We start from the raw sequence: 12204 nt of genomic DNA on the forward strand, positions 1-12204 counted from the left end.
CTAGGTAAGCTGGGAAATGTAGTACCGTTGCCATTTCGTTTTTCTTATGCACGTCGGGCCTAAAAACAAACAACCATGTACTAAAACCAGGGTTAATCAGATTATTGTTTACCAAATATTGTTAGCAATTATGTAAATAAATAAATAATAATATAAATAAATAAATAAAAGTTTGTTTCTTAAAAAAAATAAAAAAATTACACCTTACTTTTGTTCTCTCTTTTTGTCAAATTCTAATGTATTCCAGCTGACTTATAAAATCCATCAACAAGCAAAAATTATCCTGCACACTCACAACCGCCAGGTTCACTGTTTACTAACCTTATACCTTTGAAAATGATAATTATTTTTCAATGTAATAAGTGAGAGTACTAGACGCTTATTTAAAGGGGCAGTGTTATGTAAATTCAACTCTTTTTTTTAGCTTTCCATATCCTATTTTTTTATTCCTTTAAACTAGTCAGCTGCATTTAGCGAACACCTGGTGGAACTATGCATCATCTGAGTTCATTATACATGGAATTTCTCAGTGCAAAACTGGTGAAAAACAAAAACAAAACAATAAAAAAAACTACTTTGTTTGGGATGATAGAGGAGCGATGTGATGACTTCCTGCAGGCGAAGTTTCAGGAAGAGCAGGAGTTTTTACAGGCCCAATTTTGAGGCGTTAAATTAGGAAGTAAAAATATTTTTTAGTCACATTTGATGGATACAGCATTTTGTATAGCAACTGAAGTTGACATAGTTACATAATTGTGCTATAAAATGGCACTATGTGCCTAGAAACACATAATTCTGCCTCTTTAAATTTCTTTGGTGAATGTTATTGAATGACATCGTTACACTGGATTCAATCAGGAGTTAAACAGAAAAATCTGTTGAAATTTACAATGTTAATAATACAGTCAGAAAATTGTTATTGATAACAGGTAGAAACCTTACATTGTCCCACTTTATCTTTGCCTCTTGTGCTTGTGTTGTTTATTTAGGTGTTACACCTGCTCCTTTCTGGATCTGTCTGGGCTCAAACCACTCCCAGAGCTCCTGTGGCCAAAAATAAAACAACGTCACTTAACCTCTGCTGCACAAGCGGAGGCACTGAGCCATGTGCATGTGCTGAACTCAACATATCAAAGCACAACTGCACGGGAACTTTGAGGCCTGTTCTGCTGAACAGGTCACGTTTGAAGAGTTTGCGCAGTTTACAGTGTGGCCTATAGGCGGCGCCATTGCAGTTCGCATGGACACAACTATATGTGTTAGTGATGTCTAGGTTTCATTTAGTTTTACAGTCATGCAGCACAAACTTAAAACAGTGTCTTGAAAAAGTATTCACACACCTTGAACTATTCTGTATTTTCTCTCGTTTTTGTGTCCTTGAGCAAGACACTTCATTCACCTTGCCCGATCATGGTGGTCGATGGCGCCATTGTGTGGCAGCCTCACTTCTGTCAGACCCTAGGGCATCTTTGGCTGCAATCCTGTATCTAGCCACCTTTGCATCTTTGTCCAGAAACGCACTATATAAGTCTGAAGTAATTTCATAGTTACCAGTAGCCGAAAGAACACAGTAAAAACGTCTGTGCATGACCTGCATACAAGATTAAATAGTCCACAACATGTAAGGCCTTGGTTAATGCAACAAGGCTAACTTCATTTAGGAAAACGTGCAATTAAGACTTTTTACAGCCGTAGTTTTACAACTTTGATACTTTTTAAGCATGTGGATTTTTGTGGTTTTAGCAGTACGTCTGTTTTTTTTTTTTTGTATTTCCATGGGTTCCATAGATCAAAGAGTCTATCTTAAACTTCACACTCTCTCCCTGATCTGTGTGCTGCGATCCTTGGTATTCATTATGGTGTTTGCTGTACAATGTTCGCTAAAAACTTTGAGAACATCTCAGGATAGCCGAATGTCTACTGAGATTACATTACATACAAATTGACTAATTTGGTCTATTTATGGAAATTCAAGAAAAGGCTTGAAAAAAAAATTCACTTTTCAAATTTGTAGGTTGAAAACTGGAAAACCGTGTATAATGTGTTCAATAAAATACTTAAAATTTATGGTTGTGCAACATAAAAATGTTGATGACCGTTTATTTAAATACAATCACAGTAAAAAAAAACCATTTGTAAAAATAAGAAAATAAATAGTTAATGTACATCAAGATGTAGGTCATTTTCACACTCGGATGTTCAGTTGATGTCTGCTTCCATGCCCAGATCAGGTGAATCTTCAAACTGGACATTGTAGTCTCCCTCCTTCTCCTCAAAAACAATGACCTAATGAATTAAAAGGGAAGAATTACACACATAAACATTTGCTCTGATTTATGTTTGATGATTTTATTTCCAAAACAAACAAATTCACCAAGGACTGATAGAATAATGATTTAAATAGAGCAGGATAACTCCTGGAAATGACAGTGTAAAGAGAAACTTCACATAACCTCAAGAAAATTAGGGACAATCCTGAGCATCCTCTTCATGTGACTGTCATATACAATATAACATAAATATAAAAACAGAGAGTCTTGAGTCAGACCAGACTGTGAACAGCTTTACCTGGTTTACTCCACTGTGGAGAAAGGGCCCAGGGAGGTACAGGGACTGCTGTGGGCCCAGTGACCAGTAGCGACCGAGATTCAGACTGTTTACGAACACAACACCCTTCCCCCAGCCCTAAAACATTTGCATTAGCACGCAGAACAACACAGACAAATCAGTGAGCATAAGTTGACTTTGCGGCGTCATTCACACAAACAAAACGCAAAAGGAACCTCTGCTAATCTGCTTTTAGTTTTTCATTCAGTTTTTCAGTGCTTAAAAAAAAAAAAGAAAAAAGGATGTCTTATTTCACTTACTAGCATCTTCACAAACGTGTCAGTCGGATAGCTGTACACAAACACCCTTCCCATGAAAAATCCAGGAAAGCTGGGATGTTCTGGGAGATTTATCCAAGGTGCCTGATTAAGACTGAAAAAGACTCATTCAAACAAGTTTTTAAACACAGACGGAAGTTGAATGCAGGTTGTTGGGTTCAATAAAGCCCACAAACCTTTCAATGAAGTCGAGTTTCATTTCCAGGCTGTATGTTGTAAAGCCCCGCAAGGGGATGTTGTTTAATAAAATGTCCCCCACCAGACCTGAGAGAGCAAAGATGAAAAGTGACTCATCAAGTATCTTCTGACAATGTTCTGTCAGTAATTTCATAGCAGGTAAAGCAAAGAATCTGCAGGCATTGCTGCTGGTCACCTTTACGTTGTTTGTCAAGGTCTTTTCCTTGGTGAACTCGTCCACAGTTTTCAACCAGGAAGCTCAAAGTCCGCTTGTCCTGTGGTGATGAAACACTTCAATGTTTACACCCAATCAGACACTCCTTTGGGTTCCATCCCAGCCAATAACAAATGGACCTTCATTGTTCATACCTTACCATCAGGAACAGCCAGTTCAAGGATCTGGCGCTTCAAAAGACCAATATATTTTCTGTCTACAAACACCTGCAGGACAAAATGGAATTTTTCAATTCACTTATAAAACACCCATGTTCTGGTTCCCTTCAAAAAAAGTGGTTCTCCACCATTGACGTGCTGCATTTAGCACATAAAATTGATGTCATCATTCGTAATTCCCCCTTTTGTTTGCTGATTGGCCCGGTTGAAATTCAGTGGAATAAATTGAGCTCAATGGGTGAAATCCCTAACAGAACATTGAAGGGAGATGAGAATTGAGCAGAATTGTGTAAACAGAGCAAATGAAGCTATGGCAGGAACTGTAAACTGCCCAGTGGGTAGCAGGGTCCCGCAATGGCCTCGCCAACCCAGAGCACTAACTGAAGTAGCACTCAACATATTGCAAAACAAATAAATAAAACCAAAACTATGTAAACAACAACCAGTGGCATGGCAAGCTAGCTGATTTTGTCAGGCTAAATTTCAGACATCAATACGTGCCAACTGTCACTTCTTCAGTTATGTGTTTAGAGAACAACCTACCTACTTCATAAAGATCTGCTCTGTTTCCATGCCACTGGGTCTAAAATGCTGTTACAAAATTCTTCTTTGTGCTAGAAAACACAAATCAGTTGGTGACTCTCTGGTTGGAGAAAAAAAATTTGCTTGTGGAGGATGTTTTATTCATGGCAGTGTTCTTTGGCAGAGCTGTGAGGAAACTCACTCCCTTGGATAAGAACACATAAATCTCATCAGAATGTCTCACGGTTAGCATCCCGCATCCTCGTGGTGACTGATATTAACTTTGCACCAATTTTCTGCTCTCTGTCCTTGTGCTTTGTTCTTGAAGGGGGGGTTTTCTTTGCAGTTCTTGCCCAAAAGTCTTTGGCTCACCTTGCATGCAGATGCACTCACCAGCATGCGGGGAAAGATCCGCTACCAATTTTCACCCAGGAGGTTTTTAGTGCATGAACCGTAATTCTACTAAGAAGTAGATAGCAGCCCAACCTCAACAGAGTCTGAGGTCACAGCTTTGTGGGCAGGAACGATAACTCACCAGGGCACGATCCCGAACATTGTCACCTGACTGCAGCATCCCTCCACTAGTGATGATGGTCTCATACAGAGTGTAGCCATATGACTGGCCGTTGCCATTGTTTGCAGGTAGGTTCTCCATGTTTACTGGCTCGGCTGACATGAAAGGCTGCAGAGGAATTATAAAACAATAATCCGACTGGGAAGCTAACTTCTACTCCATTAGACTTATCACGGTATGTAAAACTCACACCCTCAGCGAAGCTTAAAGCATCCCATAATGACAGATAATAGTACATGAAGGCAGTTTCGTAGGAATCACTGTTACGGAACGACGGTATGTCTGGGAGGCTGCGTCCTTTTGCTGCACAAACATGAAAAACTAATCAGACAACGATGTCTTTCAGTAACAGCACCTTGCAAAGGTTATCATAGCCCTTCAACATTCTGTCACATTAGAACCACAAACCCCTATGTATTTCATTGGGATTTTATGTGACAGACAAACAATATTATGGATGTGGTCCGTAACAGTGAAGTGGAAGGAAAAGGATCTTTTCAAAAATATTTTACAAATGTAAAGTTTTAAAATGTGACGCCCCTGTTGCTCTGATAACTCTGAATAAAATCCAGTGAAACTAGTTGCCTGTAAAGGTTGCCAAATTAGTAAACAGAGTCTACTGTGTGTAATTAAATATCTTTATGAATGCAAATGCTCTGAAAAGGTTGTTTCTTCGCCAAATGGCATTTTCTGAGTCTGTATAAGCCAGTTGACAATTAATCAATTACTAAATTAGTTGATAATTATTTCAATAATCTATTAATTACAATTAATCTGAATAATTGCTTCAGCCCAACTCTAGATGCTGTGCGCTGTTAGAGACATACCCTACAAGGCTTGCCACTAGAATCGTAAAAGGTGGATTATATTTGTCATTTTCACATGCTTATTATTTTCCATTCATTTCACAATTATTATATTACATAAAATACCAATAAAATGTACTTAGGTTGTGGTTATTCTCTGACAAAATATAAACAAATTCAAGAAGTGTGAATAATTTTGGATGCCACAATACCTGTACTTCATGCTCAAGGTTAACTTACGGTTGAATTGAGAAAATAAATCCCTTAGAAGGTAATACTTTGGAGTGTATCTCCCTGCTTCAGATAACGGAGCGTCATAATCTGAAACGCATCAGAAAATACACTAAGTGTTTTCTATCGTCATCTGCTGGCTATTACAACAGAAACACTCTATCCTCCAGATTTTAGACATCATTCCTCCAGATTTTAGACATCGTTCATGCAAATGTGCACACCTGTGCACAGGTGTGCAAATGTGCACACCTGTGCACATTTGCATGAACACCACAGCTGTTTTGTTTATGCCAGAGCTCACTCACCGTAGCTGGAGACCAAAGCTTTGTAGGAAGGATCAGAAACTGCTCCGCTCATGAAGCCAAAACTGGATCCTCCGTGGAACATGTACAGATTGACAGACATGCCTCTTCTCAGGATATTTCTTACTGTGGACACCATGTCTGGAACAAAATTATATTTCCACAAACCGATCAGAACAAGCAATAGTAGCATAAGATCAACCTTTTATTAGTCTACCTTTGCAGCACGAAGCATTTTTACATATTTAAAACTGTTTAAGGAAGGTTTCAAATAAAAACATAATATCAGGTGCTGATGCAGTATGATCCCATGTCATCTGCTTTCTCACAGTGACAAATCCAGTTCTGTCCAAAATCTGACATACCCTGTCAGATTTGAATTTAATGTACCAGCATATGTGTTCCTGATATTCACCAAACACCCATTTATTCAAGAAAACATCACTTTTGAAAAAATATCTGATTTTATCACCTGTTATTGAAAAGGCATGCTGAGTAGTTTAAACCCATCTCAGCAATCAGTGAGAAGTATCACAGTAATCAAATCCTTCTTATAATTGCTGAGTAGTTTGTTTTTTTTTGTTTCCATGTTTCCTCTGGTGTTTTGATATGAGCTCCAAATTTGAGGTCTGATAAGGTTGATTGAAGGCTCTCTTCACATCTACCTTATTGTTGTCGCCCTCGCAAATTCTTTAACAGATTCAAGTCAGGACTTTGCCTATCTAAGATATTAATACTATTTAAAGTAAGAAGTAACATGTTGGAAAAATTAAAGTATTAGTATAAACCTAACAAGGTTCCATGCTGTTTGTATGAACACCTCGTCACTGTGTCAAAGTACTCATACCCTTGGTGTGGATGCTGTATAAAAACTAATTTGTATAAATTAGTTCAAATTCAGGATTTGAGTGTTGCAGTAGTGTAGTGTAGAAGACTTTGGGTTTTAAGAATGAGATTCCAGAGAATAGCAGAGATTTAAGACACGTCAACTCTAACACTGGACAATACATGTACAAAACGAAACCACTAAACAGCATGACATCAGCAGAAAGGATACACTTTAAACAGGTCAGTGCTGGCATAGTGGGTATGAATTACCTTCTGGAGGCAGCACATGGTGAAGGTCCCCCCATGTATCATACCAGCCAGTCCAGTATTCCATCACCAAGGAAGGCTTGTTGGGCTGAAAAACAGTACAAGAAATATCTGACGTGTCAGCTGACACCAATTATGTCCAATAAAAAACAGAGAACTGACGTGAAAAGAAATATTAAAGACCTTGACAGAGTTCAGCTCCTGGATGATTTTCTGATTAAGCTTCCGTAGCTTTACTGCCCGGAGAGCTTTGAGACAACAGACAACACGTTAAAGTTTGAATATCTTTCTGTCCGTACACGTGTGCACTGACATGTACCTCCATCAACACCCCCCGACTTAAATGAGTTGCTGTTATCTGATGTGAGCAAGATCTCACTGATTCCTCTGGACTGTAAAGCCTTTCAACATAAGAAGAGATAAATCACATCAGAATGGTATGTTGACAGTAAAACACCTGCCTGTATTTTGGGGGAAATAATCTTAATAAAAAATAATAACCATACCTCTTTAATGACTGACATGTACTTTTTATCCTTTGCAAAGGATCCATATTCATTTTCAATCTGCACTGCAATAATAGGACCCCCTTTGCTGAACTAGAATACAAAAACAAGTATTTAAGGGCTATGGCAACAAATTAGAGCTAGATACAATACAGTCATTTCCAATTTCAAACTGACCTGAAATGGAAACACTTTTGGTATAAGCTTGTCAAAATAGGTGTTGACAGCCTGAATGAAGCCAGGGTGAGTGGTCCTTAGTCTCATACTGTCATCTCTGAGGAGCCAGCTGCATGAAATAATTCCAACTGCTACTTATCTGCCTTGTCTTTCAGTATTTTTTGACAACAGTATTACATACATAATATTGTAGCATTGCCTGATCTTCTGACACTTCTTAAAGACATATCAATGAACGCTGCGACACAGTTGTCTGAACTCTGAGACTTCCCGTGTGTACTACATACCTCGCCATGTGTAGAGTGGCTCCAATTAACGACAGCCTAACCTATTTTATGATTAGTCTAGCTAAGAACTCTATGAACATTGATATTTCATCCCCAAAAATGTAAACGAGTTGGTGACATCAAATCAAAACTAACATATCCGATCTTGACTCACTCTAAACCATTCATCCCAATACACAAACGGCATACAAAACAGAGGCAAGTCAAAAGCAACACACGCATTTTAAGAATTTATCAAATGACACAAACTGCTCCTCACTTCGTCAAATTTACACATGCATGACAAGATGGGAAACACAACTTCAGATTTTATCACAGCTTCAAAAAGAAGAAAACAACACAGTAAGTCTAGCGTACTAAAGCAAACTTTCAAAAAACTGAGGATGTCTTTCTTCATGGTCTTAGGAGGTCATATGTAAACAACGTGAGTGTTACCTTGGCAGCCCTCCCAGGTCCATGTCGGCAGAAATATAGGGACCAGGACATAAAATAACCCACAACCCCAGCTCAGCTGCCAGAGATATGTATGCTCTGCGAAGAAAAAAAAGAACACTCAAAAAACCTTTAGAAATATGATACAAAAGGCTGTGAAAAGTGCCTGGCAACAACAGTAGCTGACAGTAGTGTCATATCCCCTTGTGTGGGTAATTGCTTTAATAAATTGCTGCTGTTGTGGAGATTAGGCAGTTGTCAGGTGGGACTCCCTCTCCCCTTTCCTTTCCTGCTTGAGTTCTAGAGGTTGCATGATGGGAGCAGCAGGCGAATATTCCTAATCTGGTTTCAAAACAGGTCATATTGCTAGAAAAGTGATATAGGAATCTTGTTTTGGACCTCTGCAAGATTGCTTAGCCAGCAACATCTGTGCTCTCTAATTAATCCTACAAGTTCTATAGTTGAGACAAGCAAAGCAACATTCTCCTTACTCTAAATCCAACTGTGTGTGGAAGTTGAACACGTCCTTCTGCGGCTGGTGCAGACTCCATGGAACATATCTGTGAGGATGCTTTAATTACCATTCAGGTGATGGCGATGGGTTTGTGACATGAGACAAACACAGTGCTAGTTATCTCCCTACATAGTTAGGGTGTTGATGCCACAGGCCATCATCTTCGTCAGTCGGTCTCTCCAGTATGGCATGGGCACACGGAAATAGTGAATGGATCCCCCGAGGATGCAGAAGGGCTTCCCCTCCAGGGTGAACTGGGATGAGTTGGTGTTCAGCCCCATCTTCCTGGTCTTCTTCAAGCCCATTCGTGCCGAGCTCTGAAAGAATCTGTGCATAGTTCCAGACACAATCAGGTTATGGGACATACAAGCTATTGTTCTTGAACTGACCACATGATGTGCTCTGCAGGAATTTGCAGATGTCTTGAGTTGGCAAAAAGTTTAAAACAAAGGAGCAGAAACACATTTTTGTGAAGTCAAAACAGACTTTAACACAATCATATGCACAAATTTACGTTGTTCATAACAGGTTTGTTAAATAATTTCTTTACTATTTATCCTTTGTGCAATAACATTAAACCTATCAGTATCAGAGAGATATTAAGACACATTTTTTGGGAAAATGACACAAATCTCTAAGTACCGAAGAGACAAAAATAACTTAATGTCTGTATCAACCGACAAATTAAAATTAGACAACACTTACCCCAGATACTTATAGAAGATGATGGAAACTATGCACAAGCAAATGAATGCATGTATCCGTTTCTGTTTACTTCTTGTCCTCAGGACACCCATGGGTGGGCTGTTGGATCCCCTGCTCTAAAACAGGAAGCAGTAGTACTGAGTTGAGAGCAGCATCTGAGTGCAGATCAACTCACAGAGCTTGCCTGAAACACACACACACCGCCTCGTGGGAGTGGCTCATAAGGCAAGGAGCTCACCTTAGTAACAAGGCTGGACTACCCTTTGTTCATTAGTTACATGTTGCTTTACTGTACTTATTCCCCAAATACTATCTTTTCTGTATTTTTCTATGTTTGGATTACAACTTTAAATGGGCGGAATTACGTATTTCCCAGGCACATGCTGCAGTTTTAAAGCACAATCAAGTAACTGTTGTCTTCGATTCTTATAAAAATTCTGTATATGTGTCACACATACATTAAGAGAAACTTGACTATGCAATTTCAATTGGGCCTCTGTCTTTCTAATAAGACCCTGCTCTTTCCGATGCTCCACCTTCCATCACAACAACCCTCCTCCATTGAACCATTAACAACGTTTTTGCCAGCGTTTCACAGAGAAGTAGTTTGCACGACTCAGCAGACAGCAATTCCACCAGGTGTTTGCTAATTGCTGCTGCCGCTAGTCTTGAGGAGTTGAGGGGGAGGGTTGCTCTATAAGGCAGAAGCTTGACTTGGGAACAGTGGCTCCAAGAAGGAGCTTTGTGGAAAAGGCAGCTCTCAGTGTGATCAATTGCTTCACCACAGTAGATTAAAGAATTTCTCAAACTTCGTTTAATCTACTGTGGAAGTCATGGGAGAATCAAAGCAACACTCTAGGTATGTTTTTGAGGAGGGAATAATAATTATAAAAGAATATAAACCTCTAAATGTCGATTTTACATTATACTGCCCTTTTAATATGAAATTCAAATGTAATAGTAATACAACAATACATTTTTATAGCTTTATTTTCAACATATGGAAATATGTTAAAGTTATAAACTCTTGAATAAATATCTTATTAAAGTCACATATGTAAAATGAAAGAAAAACAGTTTTATTTGCATTTATTTGCCTTTAAAACAACAACAACAAAAAAAGGCAGTGTAGCCAGTATCCCACTTGTATTCTGGGACCTCTGATAAAATAAACTGGAATATGAAGCTACCACACTCAAGATTCCCAACCTTTGAATGAGCCTCCATGTAAATGGGGCCTAAGTTTGGGATAAGGCCCAGTTCACGTAGAGCCGCCCCTCGGGTAAACCGCAACACTTTTGTTGGTATCCAGCAGCTCATTTACGCAACACTTGTGAACGCTCTTTTTGAAATCGGGTCTCCGAGTGAAGCTGTTTCCTATGACCCTCCACGGAGATGTGAAGTGCTCATGCCTTCACATCATAATTGTCAAGTATAGTGTTGTGCACAATATACTTATCACGTTTATACACCATAAGCAGAGGTAGGTAGAGTACCCAACAATTTTATTCAATTAAGAGTAGCTCTACTTCAATATATTTCACTCAAGTTAAAGTAAAAAGTACATGAGCTTACTTAAGCAACAGTAACAAAGTATTTGGTGAAAAGTCTACTCAAGTACTGAGTGACCGATCAAATTATCACTCGCTTAATATTCTTAAAAATACATCATCGGATCAAAAATGAAAAGTTGATTGGAAATTTTGGTATTTTAAGAACTGAAATGACAATAGTTCATATAGGTAACACAAAATTAAATCAGACAAAAGAAAATTTCCCAAATCTGTTTCCTTTGATTTGAAACGTATGAAACTTTAACAAAAGGTGAAGGTGTGTCTTTGTCTGGTGAACTTTTGGTTAAAACATGCTTGTCTTTCATTCAGTGGGTAGAAAATCCAGAAATTTTACTCAAGTAGGAGCACGTGACACTTCATAACAAAATTACTAAAGTAAAATGTACAGTTGAGAGAAAATACTCCTGAAATTATTATTATTATTATTTTTAAAGGTACTGTAAAAATAATTGAGTAAATGTAACCAGTTTACCACCCAACTCTGAACGCATCGTGTTTGTACAGCTCAAGTGTCACGGTTGTACAATATTTATCACATTCGTACAGTAATTATCCCGTTATAATGTGATATTATTCGAAAGTTTCCCTCCGTGGTAGCAATATGCTTCCGTAGAAAACGACCGTTTAAACCATGACTACAAAGAGTCGCCATGGTTACGGCTAATGGGAGTTAGTGGGGATACAAATAACGGTAGTTTGGATTTAGGCTAGCGGCCGTTGATAGTCAACAACACAGAGTCGGCGCGAATGAAACACTGTCTCAATTTACAAACACTTCCAATAATAATACATATCGATTACTTGTGCACTTAACCTACCTGTGTTAAACAGAAAATTAGCTTCTTCGGTTTTGGCTTTGTTGCGACGCCAGCTATCCAGCTCGGGCTTCCACTGAGCTTCTCCCGGGTTCAGTTCGGAAGGCAGCGTCCCCGTTATGCGCCACTACTGCCATCTTGTGGAGTAACTTAGTATTGCACCAGGAATACACTTAAACAGGTAAAATGTAAGAGCCACACAACAT

At 38.8% G+C, this 12204-nt stretch overlaps 1 protein-coding gene across 2 annotated transcripts; it reads right to left on the reverse strand.

Moving 5' to 3' along the window:
• Nucleotides 1-970: 970 nt before the first annotated feature.
• On the reverse strand, nt 971-12125 carry LOC129368379 (beta-galactosidase-1-like protein 2). Of its 2 annotated transcripts, XM_055043300.1 has the most exons (21): nt 12002-12125; nt 9610-9725; nt 9034-9231; nt 8882-8950; nt 8394-8489; nt 7672-7780; nt 7495-7587; nt 7308-7389; nt 7172-7236; nt 6992-7076; nt 5897-6034; nt 5598-5678; nt 4742-4854; nt 4513-4659; nt 3432-3503; nt 3259-3337; nt 3062-3149; nt 2868-2979; nt 2569-2685; nt 2167-2286; nt 971-1044 (listed from the first exon to the last, which is right to left on the reverse strand). In XM_055043300.1, exons 2-20 carry the CDS (start codon nt 9699-9701, stop codon nt 2200-2202), a joined length of 1923 nt encoding a protein of 640 aa, XP_054899275.1. In that variant the 5' UTR covers nt 9702-9725; nt 12002-12125; the 3' UTR covers nt 971-1044; nt 2167-2199. The 2 variants fall into 2 exon arrangements, with proteins under 2 accessions (XP_054899275.1, XP_054899274.1); XM_055043299.1 differs by lacking the exon at nt 971-1044 and having other exon boundaries at nt 2087-2286.
• Between the last annotated feature and the right edge of the window lie 79 nt (nt 12126-12204).

The sequence above is a fragment of the Poeciliopsis prolifica genome, unplaced genomic scaffold (assembly GCF_027474105.1).
Source record: "Poeciliopsis prolifica strain line A6 unplaced genomic scaffold, Auburn_PproV2 SCAFFOLD019, whole genome shotgun sequence".
Classification (NCBI taxonomy): domain Eukaryota; kingdom Metazoa; phylum Chordata; class Actinopteri; order Cyprinodontiformes; family Poeciliidae; genus Poeciliopsis; species Poeciliopsis prolifica.

Excerpts from the sequence above, each read along its gene's own strand:
- LOC129368379 (XM_055043300.1), bottom strand. The coding sequence starts at position 9,701 with ATGGGTGTCCTGAGGACAAGAAGTAAACAGAAACGGATACATGCATTC. Across the intron at positions 2,980-3,061 it reads AAACTCGACTTCATTGAAAG|TCTTAATCAGGCACCTTGGA; the intron begins GTTTGTGGGCTT and ends AGTCTTTTTCAG. Across the intron at positions 2,686-2,867 it reads ACACGTTTGTGAAGATGCTA|GGCTGGGGGAAGGGTGTTGT; the intron begins GTAAGTGAAATA and ends CAAATGTTTTAG.